The 19,824-nt window shown below is 30.9% G+C and overlaps 1 protein-coding gene across 1 annotated transcript; it reads right to left on the reverse strand.

The window, feature by feature from the left end:
- Window positions 1-6,395: 6,395 nt before the first annotated feature.
- On the reverse strand, window positions 6,396-17,867 carry LOC124532440 (serine protease nudel). Its single transcript, XM_047107344.1, has 25 exons — window positions 17,792-17,867; window positions 16,851-16,964; window positions 16,141-16,776; window positions 16,010-16,064; window positions 15,824-15,937; window positions 15,353-15,600; window positions 15,129-15,283; window positions 14,862-14,989; window positions 14,579-14,759; window positions 14,059-14,387; window positions 13,604-13,902; window positions 13,397-13,512; window positions 12,773-12,932; window positions 11,506-12,679; window positions 11,186-11,355; window positions 10,998-11,111; window positions 10,734-10,911; window positions 10,224-10,643; window positions 9,952-10,140; window positions 9,470-9,617; window positions 8,744-8,906; window positions 8,333-8,530; window positions 7,623-7,854; window positions 7,323-7,451; window positions 6,396-6,708 (listed from the first exon to the last, which is right to left on the reverse strand). Exons 1-25 carry the CDS (start codon window positions 17,865-17,867, stop codon window positions 6,396-6,398), a joined length of 6,039 nt encoding a protein of 2,012 aa, XP_046963300.1.
- Window positions 17,868-19,824: the final 1,957 nt, after the last annotated feature.

Below are 19,824 nucleotides of genomic sequence, written 5' to 3' on the forward strand. Positions count from 1 at the left end.
TGTGTGAAAGGTCAGGGCAGCTCAAACTACGCAGTAATTAAAGGTTATTTTTGGCGATAACCATCAGTAAAACAGTTACCTACGTGCGTGAAATAAAAAGCCGATGGTTTCACTCCAACGGACCTTGGTATGAAGGACCTAGTATACAAAAAGTCAATCCATACGTATATCACATCGGCGACTTTAGCGTACACTCGAGAACTTTAAGAAAATTTGCGGTTTCCTCAAAGGCGGTAACTCTTTTATTGCTTGCAATTATATCGCTTTAATATTTATATACAAGTCACTTTACGAATTCCACGTAAATTTAATACATTAATTATTCCTCGGTCGTAATAATTTTGGGCGTGATTTACCAACTCAGACGCGCGGAATAATGATGATGTCATCAGGGTATCATAAATATTTTAGAAACAATTGAATTGACTCGAAAGAGAATGGTCTTGAGATATCCAATAAATTAACTTATCCAGGAACCAACGTTTCGTTTCAAGGCAGCCAAAGCAATGTCTTTATAAGAGCAATGGAAACTTCTGATTGATGCTGAAATAAATTCACAAATCCGCCGGAATGGCAATCAACTTTACGACGTTTTTTTTTTTTATTATTTGTTGTTTTAAACACAATTTTATTGTGATGTTATAAAATAGCTAGACTTATGACGTTTTAGATTAGACATATTACATAATACTATTTTGTTGAAAACCTTCAAAGTCATGAATCACGAACATTACACACTTATGAATAAAATATGACATAAAATATTTCATTCAACGCGTATTTAATAAACAGTAAAGCGTGTCCCGTTCATTTCTAAGCAACTGTAAACCCTTGCGTGTTGCGTCGATGTATGCATCCCATTCATAACTCTCGACAAAAAATATTATCAAGTTACACGGACCGTAAATACAGGAGCCGTTAAAACTGTCTTACCCCGCTAACTTTAAAACACGTGGCTCGGTGAAATTTTAAACGAATTTAAGTTCTGATTTACGATCCATATTACGATATTATATATTACGAATTTATATAACATCTATTCTGAATTAAAATATAATATGAAAATATTTTTGTCACAGTCATAGTCATAGTTTTACGTCAGGGACGTCGTAACAGTCGTCATGTTGTTCTTATAAGAGTAGCATTGCAGAGACGCATTTAAATATAAATAAATAATTTGATAACATCACATACATTACTCTGATCCCAATGTAAGTAGCTAAAGCATTTGTGTTATGGAAAATCACAAGTAACGACGGTACCACATTGAGTGAGACTGACGCTTTTTTTTTAATTTTACATTCGAAACCCGACCTTGATTGCATAAGACTTTTAAAGAAAATTATAACACGTCTTGATATTATCACAAATGATGACATAAGGGCTAGTTCATTTGTTTTCCAAATGATCAAAATTGTGCTTCAACGGGGGAACGCTTAAGGAATTCATGCCGCTAGTCCAGGCGTACATGATTTATACAGTGTCTTATTTTATTTTATTTTTGTATATGATTAAAGTATTCATGTAAATAAATGATAAAAAATATCTATTACATAATATAATATCATCTTACTGGCTAATGAGAAACAAACAAAAAATGTAAAGCTAGACATACTGTAATTAATCATTGATATATAAACACCTAATGATCGTTGGCAAGTTTGAAGAATACATACTATGAATATACGAAAAGGTTATATTGGGTACATATAATTCTAAGGTAAAAATAAAGTACAATATTTGAAAGCCAAATACATATTTTTTGTATAATATACTGATTTCTGAAGCACACTTTTAATGATATATTGTTCATTGTAAACCTTAAACTAGGTATAATAGTAATTTACAACTTCAGTTCGAAATGTGCATCTTTTCAGCAGCTTAAAATATAAATTTGAATGTCTCCGCTTAAAGTAATTTCGATATTCCCAGACTTTACGGCGTCGAAACATTTTATATTCAACTTAAACAGGTATAAGGTTACAAGATTTATATTTTTATTTTAGTCATCGAACAACTGTCTCCGATGTGATTTATTAATTCACCACTTTGTTAATGTATTTTCTATTTATAAGGTTAATCACACGAGTATATATTTGGTGTATTTAGACACAGATGTGTATTAATTGATTAACATAATGGTGTATCACAACGTGCTTGTTTGTTACTTTGATGATTAATTTATTTGAAAGATATTATTACAAAATGTCATCATGATTATATGAGGCTTAGCAAAGCCTCTTATCATATTATGTATATAGGATATAATAATTGAAACTTCAGAGTAAAAAAATAGATAGATATACAACCTTTTTATTTTTATTTGTTGTTAATAAATATAAAAGCATAATCTAAATTTCAAACTCAGTACATACTAAGTTACAAATTAAGATCATTATTCATTCTATTACAATTACAAATTAAATTTTCTTAGGGGTTTAATTGTGTACTAGGTTATAATAAAACCCGAACTTACTTGCAAATTTTTAGATCAATGTCTTAATAGGAGTTATACATACGAGTAGATGAATTTCCTTTGAAATTTTGTTGAAATTCTGTTTATATACAAAGATAAATATAAATTTAGGATAAACTTAAATAGAAGCTGATGGAATAAACCATAAAAATTTAACGACCTTAAAAGCATCAATTTAATTTTTATTAATTATGGTGTGAAATATTCAGGCTATTAAAATTCTTATACATATAAAACATACAAGCTGTCCATTATGTCTTCGTCTCTGTGAAATGAGACTTTTATTAACAGTGTGATCTCAGTCCGATCTGCTTTAGATTCACTATTGAAGGGTTGAGGGTATTGAGGGCACCAATTTATACTACTGATCAAGTAAAGTTACTCTAATATTCAATCACTTATATAATATTATATATAAGTGCTGTTTATTAATAATGGAATATTATAAAAAATAAAAAGTTTCATTTACTAGCAACCCGCCCCGACTACTAAATATACTACAGAATGTCTTTATAATTATACAACGACCAGAGCTTTCTCGTCATAAGGCAATATAAACCGCTATGTCCCTGTGTTTTAAATCTGTTATATCTTCCAAAATATAAATTTAAATTATATACTGTAATGTAAGGTATTAATCTGTATTAAATGCACAATATATTTATGGTACTTAATTGGGTAAAGATATATACTGTATTGATAAAAATGACTTCTTCAATAAGCCATTATTTCTCATAAAAAATAAGTTAAAAATTTTTTATCGTGGGTTACCCGCCCGAAGAGATAGATATGTACTTTTTTGTAGACCTAGATGGACAATACTGTAGTACATTATTTTGGTCTATCTCGTAGGGTTCAGCTAGCGTATGCAATGAAAAGTCTAATATGTGTTCATTTACGACATTACATTAGATACCTCTAAAATATCAGTGTTTCTCTTTATATTATGCATACAAACCTTCCTCATACGTCACTCTATTAAAAAAAAACCATCAAAATCCGTTGCGTAGTTTTAAAGATAGCATACACAATGACAGATGTTTTATACAATGCAGTGATACCCTACACTCAGGAATAATGTAGCTTTATATTAGTGATTTTGTATTGAACATTTGTTACAGATTACCTCAACATACAAACAAATTTAACCCCTAAATAATATCAGTAGATATATATTGTTATATGATAAGCTCGTAATCTTAATCAGGTTATTTAAAATGTACTGACATTTATACAATATTCGATTTGGTTATAATATTTTTTATATTCTTTTACAAGTAAATATTAATAAACTTGTAAATGAAAAAAACCGTTCTAAGCGTCTTGATTAATAGGTTTTTGATTAGATAAATAAATTAAATATTTGATAAAAAAATTGACCGAATGTATTTTAAATTTTAAAATAAGATAACGCCTTATTAATATTGTATTCGTTTTATTAATAGAAATATTCATTTTATTGATTTGAAACTGTGAGACTCTGTTAGTAAAATATTTGATAGATTTTATTTTACGTAATTTGATACGATTAAAAATTTATTACATTAACAGTATATACTTCGAGTTTCTCTACAAAATAGTTATATATTTAATTTATTATTGATTCAATGATTTCGAAGATTTCGCCGATAGGTTTTATAGCGTTCTTAATAAAGTAATAAGTGACATATCAAATTTTATTAACTCCAAAGCTAAGAATCAGTCCGAAGCACCTGTCATTTTTATACAAGTGTTTACGATTATGTACAAAATCAAAGAAACTCGTTTCGAATCGAACCAGTTTTAATCGTTTGTTTTATCTAAAAGTATATATTATGTAAATTCGTCATTCCTTTTTGGTGGCATAATTCTTTTCTAATGTAAAGTAAAATGTATGAATCATAATACATTTTATTAACATTATGCACATTAAACTATACGAGAGGTTACATTCTTGACCCGGGACACGATTCGGTCTAATGAACTAAATATTCAATGTAGACTGGTTTGGTTTTTTTTTTTTAATAATACATATATTTCAAATTCTGACGACCGCATACAATATAAATCCAAAATATCATTATATTCGAACATGAATTTATTGATTTTTAAAACATTAAAATAGCGTTTATATTTAATTTTATATATAAACAAAAGAAATTAAATGAAAGATTGTATGTTTATCCCTTATTCCTTATCCTTACATAGTATAAGTCGCTTACCGCAGTTTGTCCCTATGTATGCTTAGATCTCTCAAATTACGCAACGGATTTTGATGCGTTTTTTTTTTATAGATACAGTGATTCGAGAGGAAGGTTCCATGGAATATATAGTAGAGAAACACTAATAATTTTAGAAGTTTCTAATGTGATGTCATGAATAGTAAGTATATTTAGTTACAGTAGTATATTTAGTATCAGTATTGCACCTGCGCTAAGCCAAAGCGGGTCGCTAGTATTCTTATATAATATCTTATTCATCAACATCAGTCGACTATTGCCATTTATGGGGTCAGAGCAATATGTAAACAGACTGAAAAAAAAAGACTAAATAATAGCTTGTCGATAGCTCCTCGTCACAGAACGGTGGCTACAAGCTGTTTGATGCAGTGAGTGTGTCATCTCATAATGGTTTATTTGCTACCTTGTGTAGGAGTTTGTTAGTGTTGTTAATAATTATGATGTAATTATCGAATATCATGATGGCTGATGAACGAGAATAAGCCAACTAGTTAAGAAATATTATGTGCACAAATAAAAGCTTATGCAAATAATATTCATGTATGTATGTATTTATGAAATATATATACTTTTATTTATAAGAAGATATCAATATAGATAGATATCCAATGAAACCGCAATGTATTCAGGAAGACTATCGGCACAAGTACTTCTCAAAGTACAGAAGAAAGTATAACAACGTGCTAAGTTCGATCTAACTACTACTGATTTTTTTAAAATAAAATTGTCTCCGTTATTAAGTTACATTGATGGTCCCATATATTTTTCTATGATTTGTAACATATAATGATCGTAAACTTTACATCGGTCAAGTAAGTACTTACTTAGCCATGTAGTAATGTAATGTTACCAACCTTTATCCAAATGCCTGCAAGGGGATAGTTTACAAATTTTATGGATACGCACGTATATAAAAAAAAAAAAACAGTACTAGTTATTAAGTAATATATTCATTAGGTAAAGTATATTCTGTCTAAGCTCTTAAATTTATTTTTATAAAAAAATCATACGTAATATTTTAGGGTTTAGTATTATATCGACATCTCGCATCTTTTTATAGAAGCATCTTGTAATAATAAGTTTGTTATTTAGTACAAACCTAGTCACATAGATGGCGTTGCTAAAAACATTCAGAATAATTTTGTTTTATTATAATTAACTCTTTATATACGCTTCAATAATTATAATATATATTTTTATTTTAAATTGATTATAAAAAATATTCTACATACTTAACTTTTAAATAAAATGTTGTTTAATATAATTCCTAATGATTATAGTTTTAGGAGCGTGATACAGATGGCGCCACGTAAATAATGTTTATTTGAGTCACATTTTTCTTTACTGAGCACTTTGATCATAATATTATTTGGCTTATCATATTTTTTAACATTAAAAAACAACTGTAACTACAACGGTAAGAATAAAATCAGACATTATAACATTTTACTTAGTAGGTACTAGGTATATGCGTACAAACTACAATTGGAATTAAATAATAGTATTACACTAATTTCAGAATAAATAGGTACTTCAAGCCCAGAATTTGGTACATTTTTACAATTATAAATAAAAAACAATATTGCACGTAAAAAATATATTCCTACAATTTGTATCATATCTTTAAAATTAACATATATATAGTAAACAATACATAGATATTATAAAACTAAATTTAAACACTGTTGAGTTATTGAGATTTAAAGACATTCTATGAAGACTGGATAGCAATTTTCCTTTTCGTCAACAACCGCGCGAGCAATAGGCGTATGACTATTTCTCAATTTAATGGTAGTGTTCAAATTAAGCGTTATATTTGAAAACTTATCAACAACAACATTGTTGTGTCTATCTGTTGTAACTTGTGGCATTGTTAGTTGCTTAGCGTGACCACTTATAAATCCGAGAGTTCTACATATCTCCTCCAATTCTGATCTCGTATGGTTTTGTTTGGGAAAGCATTTGGAATACCAAACACCGTGTGATCTGACGATTACTTCGCCAACTCCGTATCTGAAATTTCATATTCAAACGTGAAAGAGGGAAATATTTCTGTTAAAGGAACTGATTTTGGTTAAACAGTTGTGTTATTCCAAAAGCACAACCTAAAAAATCGTCACGTATAACAAAATTGAAATGACAGAAAGTGATTAGCGACAATGACTGCATTATTAATTACAGGTAGCTGTTAAAGAATGAGCCGAGATGGCCCAGTGGTTAGAACGCGTGCATCTTAACCAATGATTGCGGGTTCAAACCTATGTAAGCACCACTGAAAATTCATGTTCTTAATTTGCGTTTATAATTGATCTCGAGCTCAGCGATTAATGAAAACATCGTGAGGAAACCTACATGTATTTAATTTCAACAAAATTCTGCCACATGTGAATCCATCAAACCGCATTGGAGCAGCGTGGTAATATATACTCCAAACCTGCTCCCCAACAGGAAGAGGAGGCCTTAGTAGGAAATTGACAAGTTGTTGTTGTTGTTAGAGAAAGTTCTTCAATATCATGGAAACGGAAAGTTCTGTGAGTTCTTACAAATAAGCTTTGAATGTGCAAGAGACATCGATGAATATTTGAGTTTGTTTCCATTCCTATGTAAAAATAAATTAGTATACTTACGGAGTTCCATCGGGTGATCTAAGGCCTATACAAGTCCTCTCGTCTTCTCCGTTCGGACAATCTCTGACACCATCGCAAACCATATCAGAAGCGACACAGTAATCTTCATTGCTGGATACCTGAGAACATCTGTAACACAAAATGAAATATAAGACGTACTAATATTTAGTTACATAAAAAACATATCTTAGATTAATCTCTTACACTTTTATTAAAAATAGGATTTTTTTCTAAAATATTGTTCAACCATATTGTACTAGGTAAATATTAGTTTGACAAGTAGGTTTATTCTGAACTTACTTATATGCTTCTTTGGCAAAGCATTTACAATACATTGGGTCTTCATCACTTCTATCATGGCAATGAAGAATACCGTCACATAGTCTAGAAGGCATCACACGACTCAGATAATCAGAACAAGTCGTTTGTCCGGGTTCATCGGTACCGTCGCCACAGTCATCGTGACCATCTTTGAAGAGTTCTTTGAAAATGCATTGACCGTTATGGCATTTTAGTTGACCAACTGGACATTCTGAAAAATTAAATATTACATTTTTTTTTGTTCGATTTTTACCCGATCTAGACAAAGTATACATTTAACAGTACCAGTAGATACGTTTATATGTACTTGGTGATAAGGCTTTGTGCAAACCTATCTGGGTAGGTAACACCCACTCATCGGTTATTCTACCGCCAAACAAGAGTACTCATTGTTACAGTACTCAGTGTTGTTGTGTTCCGGTTTGAAGGGTAATTGAGTTAGTGTAACTACAGGCACAATAACGTCTTAGTTCAAAATATTTGTGGCAAATTGGCGATACGAGGAATGTTTAATATTTCTTAAAGCGCCATTGTCTATGGGCGGTGGTTACCATTTACTGTGCTTAACCACCAACGCATACAATAAAAATATACCGCTTTAGTATCTAATAGAGTTATTTTATATCATATACTACTAAGTGACTTTATCCTTTATAGGAAATATTTATGAGATATTGTAGTAGTTTTACCACAGCCACGATGGTGTGGATCCTTGTCACATATAAGGGATTTCTTTTTACACGCTTCCTTCGATTCGTCAACACCGTCCTCACAATCGGTCACACCATCGCAAATATTACGTAGTTTTATGCACTTCCCACGCTTACACCTTATTCCGTCACAATCGTGAAACTCATTTTGGTCAACGGAATCTGAAACTAAATTTTCTGTTATAGCCTAAACATATTTAAGGCGTTTATAGTTGGGCTCTTGAGAATATTTCTATTTATTTTAACAACTAAATATTCAACAATGGATATAGAAAAGCAATCGAGACTCAACAAAGTAATTTGATTGGATTAAGTCATCTATGAAATGCATGGTGTCAAGTCAGATTACGTTATTAATATCATTTTTATTATAATTGATTACTTATTTACCTTCGTAATATTTAATTTCATGTTTTAAATTTCCAATATCAGTTCCTATAATTCGATCACTTGACGAACAATTTTCTTCATTCATTATAAAAGACGCTGCTGGATACCATCCTTGTTTAGTATGACAAGATATTATACCTGCCCATTGGGAGCTCATAGTTGGCTGTAAATTAATGATAAATAATAATTATGGATTCCATTATTTATTTAATAATTGTTCTCCACTGGAAAAAAAAGAATTTGGTACAGTCGCAATCCACTATGATAGGCCACTTTTTTGATAAAGAATATATAGGAAGAATATATAGGAAGAAGAATATAAGAATAGGTTGGCGGACGAGCATATGAGCCATTTGATGGTAAGTAGTCGCCATCCATAGACAATGACGCTGTAAGAAATATTAACTACTGCTTACATCGTCAATGCGCCACTTGGGAACTAAGATGCTATGTCCCTCGTGCCTTCAAACCGGAATACAACAATATTGCGTACTGTTGTCAAGCGGTAGAGTATCTGATGAGTGGGTGGTACCTACCCAGGCGGGCTTGCACAAAGCCCTACCACCAAGTATGCCGATGTAATGTGTTATTTTAATGTTTACTAGCTTTTGATTTTGACTCTTTAAGCTATGATTGGCTGCAAGGCTTGGCTTAAGCAGTAATAGTAGTAAAATATAAAATAGTATGTACTAATTTCAGAAACAAATAAATGAAGATTGTACTAACATGACATAAAGTCGATGGCTTTTGTAAAATGAAACATCGGTTATGTAAGTCGCACTCGTCGGTTTCCTTTAAGAAAACATTAAAGGTGTCGTTATTTTTATCTTGTCCCACTGCGACGCATATTGTGTTTTTACTATCTTCAAAATACCTAAAATGATATAATTATGCTTAAAAGTAGATTGATGTCGTTAAAAGCTTTTATTCAACCTTGCAAGCTAAATTTTAACCACATTTTCATGTGCTACAGAGCTAAAATTATTTTGGTTCAATTTTGATGATTATATTTTTATAACAATTACATACTAACTATAATAGACTCCAGTGTGTAAAGTTCTCGACAGCCAATATCAAAACACCAACAATTTTGTATACACGTCAATTATAATATTCACTATTTTCGTCAGCATAAAGTATTCAAAAAAATCTTTTGTATTTTCTATATACTAATTTAATGTTGATATTTTTATTAAAGTGACACTTACGAAGCTATCACCACCATTGGTTTCACCATAGTCGAATAAACAGCTGGTTGTTTCAAATGTAATAAAATAACCTTACTGCGATATAAATCTTTCTTTGCATCGATTTGATATACTTGTTCGTAAGGACCTATAATTGAACCGAGCGTTTTATGCGACCCAAGTGAGACTGAAATAAAATGATGGCTTAATCTGAAATCAATTGTAAAATATATGTATTATATAAATAAGCAAAGTTATAGAAGCAATGTTTATTTAAAAAAAAGGAAGCTTACGTTGTACTCTTCAGACAGGAATTACCCATTAAAACCCAAGATAAATCAACCAAAACGCCCATACATTTATATTTTCCATTTACATACAATTTAGCTATCCACGGCCATAAATGATTAGTAACTGAATTTGTTTCATTGTTGTGTTCAAGTTCTTGTTTCTTTTCAAAGTTTGTATAAAGAGAATGATCACAATAAATATATAATGCCATGCAAGTTTTTGTAATATTCGGCACACATTCTTCTTTTATAACCTCAGGATTTTTTATAATATAATTATTGTTTTGACTATCATTGCTTGCTTTATATGCAAAACTAACCGGAACTTTAAGATCGATGTCTCGTTTATCTTTCTTTTTTTCTATAGAATTTTGGAAGTCACCTTTTAAATTTATATACTTTATCATGAATCTATTTGCTGAGCTAAAAATAAAAAGCAATTATTCATAGATATTTCCGAATTACTTTTGTATAACTTAAGTAATCATAGTACATATTTTAAAACAAAGGTACCTGAAACCAAGATATCGACACATGTGTGAAGCAGCTTCTTCTTGTTCTTGAATTGACATATCATCTTCACATACTATTTGCCAATTTCCATCTTGTTTTTTCGTTAAATAACCTTCTAGAGTAACTTCTGGTTTGCCATTCAAATCAAAATCAATATATTTTCCATTTGAAAGAGTGTCTGCAACGAAATTTGAATAATTTTAATGTTGTCAATGAGTGCTTAAATCAAAGTGATAGTTTTCTTATTTGAAATTTTATACTTACAACAATCTAATTCATCTTCTCCTAAAGGACATTGTGGTTTGCCATCACAAACTTTGTTTGATGACAGGCATATTTGACTTCGCTTGCATAGGAAATGATCTTCCTCACAACTATCTGAAATCATTTATTAACATGTTAATGAAAAGCAAATAAATTTGAATGAATTGATAGTTAATTTTGGTACTTACAACAATCTATTTCATCATGACCGTCAGCGCAATCAAAATTTCCATCGCATATGAGTTTGTTATCATATGTTGTCAAATAATCGAGACACGTGCAATCCAATTCATCGGTGCCATCTTCACAGTCTGCTTTGTGATCGCATCGAGTCGCGTAAGGGACGATTTGGTATATTCTGTGAACACTCTTTATTTCTCTATCTCTAATCTTTTGGAAAATTTATAAGCATACGATTGCTTTTTATTTAATTTAAAATGATGAATGTTCTACAAATAGTTTGATATGAATAAAAGACTTACACATAATATTAAGTATAAAATATTACCTTCTACATTGGAAGTCTATTGGTGTTAGGTGCTTTTTTCTAATTTTTGCAGGTTGAAGTTCTGAAAGCATGAGATCTACTATGTTATTTACAGCTTCGTCTCTAGAGTCTAGTTGTTTAAGATTTCGTGTATTATGTTCGACATTAGTTGACTCAGATATTATCTGATCACTTATCTGATCATTAGTACTATTTTTAACAGAAACCTCTGATTTTTCTGTGACCGAATTCGTAAAAGGAAGAAATTCGATAATAAATTCGTGCGAGTTTTGATCTGTTTCACTACTTGTATCACTTTTGTAATTTTTTATAGACTCTTTGTCGGCGTTGCCTTCAGTACTAGCTGTCAAAAAATCATCGACGTCCAGTTTATTTGTCGTTTTTTCATCATTCCCATAGTAACTAATGGAAATTGTTGTTTCAAAGGGTGGAGCTGTTGTTACTGTTTGACTCAAGTCTGAATTAATTTTGTCATTTTCTTGGACATTCTTTTCCAATGACATTGATTCTAGGGGATATATTTTGATATTTGATGCTTCTTGTTCCATCACTTCATTTAATGTTGTTAATGTGATAATTGGATCAATAGTAACACTTTCGTCAAAATTTTTTTCATTTTCGTCTTCGTGTGAGTAATCTATATTTGCTATTTCAACAGTAGAAGCATGTTTCATATCTTCTTCGAGTTTGGTAAATTCTGTACTATAAATGGGTGATTGTGTTACAGACATCGGGGTTATTATGTTTCTGGCATTATCACTATTCGGTTTCATATGTAAATAACTTATAGTTTCGTCGGTGTATTGATCGTTTGAGTTAGTTAAAGTTGTATCAGAAGTTGTTATAGTTGATTCCGTTACGCTTATAGAATTTTGACTATCTTCAATGTATTCGATATTGATTTCAGTAGTTAAGGCATTGTTTTTATTATTTAAACTAATATTCATACTTTCATTGTTTAGTGATGTATTTTCTAATTTTGTAATTGGCTCTGAAATCGTATCGCTCACTGAAGATCTAGTAGCCACATCACAGTTGTATTCATCTTCTCCATCAAGACAGTCTATAATTTTATCACACATTCGTTTTTTTGGCAGACATTTCAGAATACCAGAATCACATCTAAAGCCCGGACATTCTTGTTTTGGTTGTATCATCGGTAATGATTTTGTTGCTGTTTAAAGAAATAATTCAGCTTTAAAAACATTTGCTAAATGAACCGTACATATAACCTATATTTAGGGTTTAGTGATTAATACAAACTTACATGTGTGGTATCTTATCCAAGACACAAAGAGGCTAACTCTTGTATAAACTCCTGGTTCACCTTTTCTTGCACAACCATCTCCATGACTAACGATACCTGCTACATACCATTGTTGAGAATTCAAAGGATTTCTACATAATAACGGTCCTCCACTATCACCCTGTAAATGTAATAAGTAAGCCCTTTTATAAATATTATTCTTTATGCAAGCACCGCTTGGTAGAGCCTAACCACTTATTCAATTCAACCAACTAACAGGAATATTTCTAAATAAGTATATTTTAATGGGATTTAATGCAAACTAAGATGATTATAACTTAAGTTATGATTTCCAGTTTGATGAATGAGTGAGCCAGGGTAACTAAAGGCTCACGGTAAAGGAACGTAACATATTGGTTCCCAGTGTTGCTGGCATATTGGTGATGTAACGGTTACAGTGCCAGTGTCTGTGGGTCGTAACATTGGATGGTCGATATATCAATCGAGACTTAAAATACAAATAAATATTACAAAAATATTAATTCAAATTTAATAAGAATCCCGCAGCTACGATAAAGTCACCTAAATACTATAAATATCTCTTAATTAAATCAATAAAATGTACTGATAGAACTTATAACTTACTTGACATGTATCCTTTCCACCTTCGACAAGACCAGCACATATTTCATTACCATCTAAATCATCTTGATGTTTACATTTGTCCCAAATTGGAACTTCCACCTCCCGCATATGATCAGCTGTAATTATATTTAATTTGATTTTATCATTAACTTTAGTTTTGTAAATAGTAAACGTAAACGATTCTGTCTCTTAGTTTATATTACTTACGATCAGGTCCATGTTCTACCGTAGCTCCCCATCCTACAGCAGTACAAATGGTTCCAGCTGGTGGTCCCCACATCCAGTCTGCACCAGCAACTTCTGGACTTGGTAAGCATATTGGTCGCACCCAGCGACTAAATTGTATGCCAGGTTTCACTCTTAATAATGATAGATCATTTTTCATGTCTTCTTGGTTATAATTATGATTGACAATTATATGAGATACGCGATGGTTTTGTTCTTGGGGTGAAAAAGAAAATCGACGAAGCATACCGACTTGCACTTCATAATAATACTGCCAAAACCTGAATCGTAGATTTTTTTATATTAAATAAATTGTGAATTAGATAGATTACATAATAACACAAGAACACGAGCAACTTGTGCAAAAATTGATTGATGATGATTATGAAGATTATTGATACATTGCCATTTTTTAAATAATTGAATGGTATGCTTACTTATTCACACAGTGTGCTGCGGACATGACCCAATTTTGATTTATTATTACTCCACCACAGTGAAACATTCCATCCCTGTACAATGCAACCATCCAAGGCCAAGCGGCCGGCTGACTGGGTTTACCTCCAACCACTCTACCTTGAGCCCTTTTGCTCCTTACTTCATCAATTTTACCGTCACTTAAATAATTCAAAGGGATCTCTGATCTCACGCTTTTATTTCCTACGTTTCTTTTCATTCGGTCGCCGTAAAACGTCATAGGTTGTGGGCGCCTTTGGAGAAGATATCTTTTGTTCCGGCCAAAGAGATGGTTTTCTATTGCTGTATTCTGTGATAAAAGCGCCATAAACTTTATATCATATGTCACGAGAAATACCTAATATTTTTAAATTAAAATTTCACTTTAAATCAATTAGTATTAACGAACATAACATAATTCTTAGTATGTTTATAAAATCGTAATTATAGTACAGCTATAATTTTACAGAATATTCATGGTCTATTTAGACTTAAACTTACCTCTTTCAAAAGCTGTGTCGCAGTAAGAATTCTGGTGCCGCATAATAAATCAGGACATGTAACGTATACGGCAGAAGAATTCAAACACGTATTACTTGTATGTAAAAGTCCCCCAGGAGCAGTACTTATGTAATTTACTTTAAGTAATGGGTCTATTTGTAAGATTTGGATAAATGGTGGCCTGTAAGGTATTTTAATTTTAAATAAAAATCCAAAATAATATTACTATGGTGCTTTTGAGATTTATTTAATCTCAGATTTTATCTAATTTGAAATAAAGTACCTTATAATAAGACCTGTTTCGCGACGACATGCATCGTGTGCCCACATGTATGGATTGCTACATACAGCGTACCAATTTCCTTTATAATTTCTGTGCAAGTACCCATCTGTATTTGAAATTGCAAATAGCTGTAAAATTCAAATATTTTAACACTTTGCAAGATAATATAATAAGGAACAACAAAACTTTGTTTATCAATGCTAAATGAAAAAAAAAATTGTATACATTTTTAAATTATTCTCACTCTCATTCTCACATTATACTCACAGGTTTCTTGTGCAAACTCGGGGCTAACATTGTACAGTCAATTTCGTCTTTGTGATTCGGACAATCAACTATATTGTTGCAGCGTTGTTCCTTAGAAAAACATGTGCTTAAATTAAAATTAAGATCTTCACAACTAAATGTATCTTCGCTGCAGCCTGTAAATGATTGATAATAATAATTATTATTCGTAATACTATGTTATATTTTTCGTTTTTTGTACTCACCATAACATCCCATTTCATCTTCACCAAATGGACAATCGAAATATCCGTCACATATTCTAGATTCATCCACTCTAGATTTACAACTGCATCTAGATTCATCGCTCACGTCATCACAGTCAACGTTACCATCGCACCAGTTCTTTTCATCAACACAGAAGTTACCGCTTTCACAGGATATCTTGCCCATGGGACATTCAACTTCATTGACAGGAGTGTTAGGCGGTGCATCCTTAAAAGCTGTGTCATGTCTAAAAGCAATTCATTTAAAAAAATACCTTTGTTTAGATTCATTTACAACAGAATAAAAATAATTTAAATTTAATAAACTTTTTAAGTAATTGCTCTTTTTTACTAATTGAATTTTAATAGTATATACCGTGTACAGTTCACTAATAAAATAACATTGTTGTTTAAATCTTAGTAACGAGCTTAATATATGACAGCTACGATTAAATCTATTACTTTACTTACTTGGGAGCAATGAACTTCATGGCAATTTCAATGTCCTGCGGATGGGGCTTATGTTTTGGCACATCCATACCGCGATTTTGAACGTAAGATGAAATAAAATCTGATGAGGATTGCCTAAAAATTATAAGTTTTGAGATTTATAATCAAATTAAATTATGATATATGTGAATGTGTAATATAACTTACCTATGAAACGATGGATTAAATGATTGATATTCATGATGAGGAGGATCAAAGATACCTAAAATATTAAGGAACGTTAATATAGGTTGGTGATTTTATACAATGTAACTAGTTAATACATTATTATATGGTACCGTGTAAATTTGGATAACTCTGTCTCATGAGTCGCTTAAGCAAACATGTTTCCGTTAATTGTGGGTTTAGGACGTCGCGTGCATGAATCATAGAATGTTGGGGCGTTCCGTGTATTTGTTCAGAATTATCAAAATTATAGGTGTCAATGGGTACACTTTTAAAAGGTCTTAATACATTAGGAATATGAATAGGATTTGTTTCTCTTTTTGATACATCTGTAGGTTTGACTCTTAGTTTTGGGTAATCTGTAACTCTGTTCCTAATATTTTCTTTAACGATATAATCAAAATCTTCTTTATTTATACGATGGTTTGAAATATTATTTTCTGTAAGAGATTTCAATTTCATAACAAGTTCCTTGCAAGCTTCTCTGTGACTCTCTTCGTTACAAAGAAATTCATGTTCAGCTATAATTTTCTTTGCTTTTTGTTTGTCGTTATCTTTAAATTTTATATTTCTTTCTAATTGTCCTTTTTTTAATGAAACAGTTTCTCTTTTTTTCCTCTCACTTGGATTTAGTTTTGTTGTTTCATTCTTCAATCGAAGCAAAATTTCTATTTCGTCTTGTAATATTGAAACATTTTGTTCTTCGTGAAATCCAGATAGGACTATCAGTTCTGTTTTATGTACATCATCTTAAAGAAAAACGTAATTAAATATTACAAATATCGCAAAAAATAAAAAATATAAATCATTATTTTTAACTCACTGTCACTCTGCAGTAGCCGTAATATCAATAGATAGAATGCAATCACTATTAAAATTAAAGATATTATTGCAAGTACTTTCTGTATAATAGAATAACATTTTTGACCATTTCGCCCTGAAATTAATAATAATGTAAGTATCAAAATAATATGACCCAAAAAATACTTCACATTATAACCGTTAATTACTCATTAAATATAATAATCTCCCACTTTTGTAATTGACGAGAATATTGAGTCCTTTGGGAAATGTCAAAGGATGGAAAAGAGTGATTATAGTAAAAAAGGTGACCTTCACAAAACGCGTAGGTGTGAAGGCTGTATTCAATGGAGTATGAAGGTTATTGAAAGTATAATTAATAAAAGCAAGAAAAACATTAACATTTCGTTACTGAAATAACTGTTTTACTTGTAATATTTCATTGATATTTAGCAGCATAGTATACCCTTACAGAAAAGTGGTGTTATAGGTTGAATGAATGGATGAATCGCAACTAAAAAACGCCTTAATAAATGTGTAACATCATTGTGTCATGTTTTAAAAAGTAGCTCACGTCTTTAAAATACATAATAATAAAGTCCAGTTTGTGCAATATTGCAGTACAGCTGATTGATTACTGCTGGCATGAAATTTAGTTACAAGATTTTACCTAAAGTACTTGTACTGTACTTATATCGTAACACAGTATATTAAAATAACATTATATATATGTAGACTATTTGAATATAACAAAAAGGTTGTCTAAATAATGTTAAAGAAAGAAAGGCTCAAGTTTTGCCTATATATTTTCATTTGCTTATATCAAAATAATAAATAAAAAATTTTAATTGACATTAAGTTATGAACCCTCTGAGCTCCGGATAATGACAAACTTGAGTTATATACATTTATTAAAGTAAATGAGTATACTTAATAATGAATTCATTCATCAAACAAAGTTACCATCGTCATTTGTCTCAGCTAATCCCATAGGAAGGAGACCGACTATTTTCTTTTCTTCTGTATTTTCAGCAATCATCTGAATGAAATAATGAATTAATTAGTGCTATAAAAGTAAACGCAATTGTTATTAAGATTTTTTCTTAAGCATGTATCTACATTTAATAAAATTGGAGTGTCTGTTTTTAATATTAAAATTGCCCTTTTTTTGCTCAATGCATACGTATTTATACACATTTTTTTTTTTTAAATATTTGTAAGTCTGTCTGTATGTCTGTCTGTTTGTTCTGGCTAATCTCTGGAACGGTTGGACTGATTTTGACGGGACTTTCGCTGGCAGATAACTGATATAATAGAGAGTAACTTAGCCTACAAAAAAATATATTTTTCGTTATATTCAAAGGCGTACAACGTCGCGGGCGGGCAGCTAGTTTAAAATAATATTCCAACTTTAAATAAATACATTGTTCAAATTAAAGTCCTAGTATATTTGCTTCACTTAGCTAACAGTATGATCAGATTTAGTATAACAATTCGTATATCTAAATGTGTTCTTGATTTTGTTCATATATATTTCGTTTAGGTAATTATGTTCACTGAGGTGAAACATTGTACAGTTATTGACGCATTCCCCTTGTCATTAAAATAACTAGTTTAGTAGGGTATCCCACGAATCAAAGTCGTTTTTCTTAACTCAAATACGCTTTAGTAGATAGGCCTCTACTACATTCAGTCATCTTATTTACTTCATAAAATAAATTATATTTGGACAACATCACATACATTACTCTGACCCCAATGAAAGTTGCTAAAGCACTTGTGTTATGTAAAATCAGAAGTAACGGCGGTACCACAAACACCCAGACCCAAGATAACATATTAACTACTGAACTTTTTCTTCTTCATCTCTGCCGGGAATCGAACCCGAGAAACGAGTGTACGAGTGGTGTACCCATGAAAATCGGTGTACACATAACTCGACCACGGATGTCGTCGTCGGTAATTAAAAATAAATTATGTCTAAATAAGGCTACGGTATACAGGCGAAGTGAACGTCGCTGATTTGATTCTCTTTGCCTTAATATCGTTTACTCTGTTGGCACACATTTAATAGATACACATATATTTAGCCAATTCTACGCGGTCATGATATTTGCAAAAATAAATTTTATTACTATGTTTATAAAGTTGATTATTCTTAGGTTACAAATCCATGAATAATGACGTTCTTATAATAAGATGAATAGGTTTTTGATCGTTGTCAATTCGTGTTGTTAGGCATATAAGAGAGCAAACAGACAAGAGGCTAAGACTCCTCACAGACGGATCAGTAAATTATTCTTACCTCTGGTAAAGAAAGCCTACAAATTGGTATGAACATCGGTATTAAAACCAACCCAGACTTAAATTCTAACCGTTCATGTCGGTTCGAGATGTTTTTCAAAAACTATATAATATTTTACTTCAATAAATTAATAAGAAAAACAAAAGAATATAACATCAGAGTAAATGATACACTATCTTGTCTAATAATTTAGATTATTATACTTGTAATTGTTTAAAATATATATAAAACGCAATTAGTACTTACGTTTGACTTTCTGTAATGCGAAACTTTTATGTCACATCGGTCACCAAATGATATTCATATTTTTATATATTAAAATGTAAAGTACCGGCTCATATCATGACAATCCGGCTACTGTTTCTTTATGCTGTTCAACAAATATTCGGGTCGCGTTTTTGTTGATGAAGAGTTTTACAGAATTGCTGATTATCATCTATTGTTGTGTTTAACATACATTTACATAATGTGTTGAACTGTCTCTTATATATAACATAAATAATCTTATTACAAAATTAATTCTGATTTCTTAGAAGTCTGATTTTGTCTTTCTGCATCATTATTACATAGTATAAAACAAAGTCGCTTAGAGGTGTATCCTTTGTATGCATAGATCTTTAAAACTATGCGACGGTTTTTGATGCGGTATCTTCATGAGATAGATTGATTATAGTACATGGAATATATAGTA

Source organism: Vanessa cardui, chromosome 9, assembly GCF_905220365.1.
Source record: "Vanessa cardui chromosome 9, ilVanCard2.1, whole genome shotgun sequence".
Classification (NCBI taxonomy): Eukaryota; Metazoa; Arthropoda; class Insecta; order Lepidoptera; family Nymphalidae; genus Vanessa; species Vanessa cardui.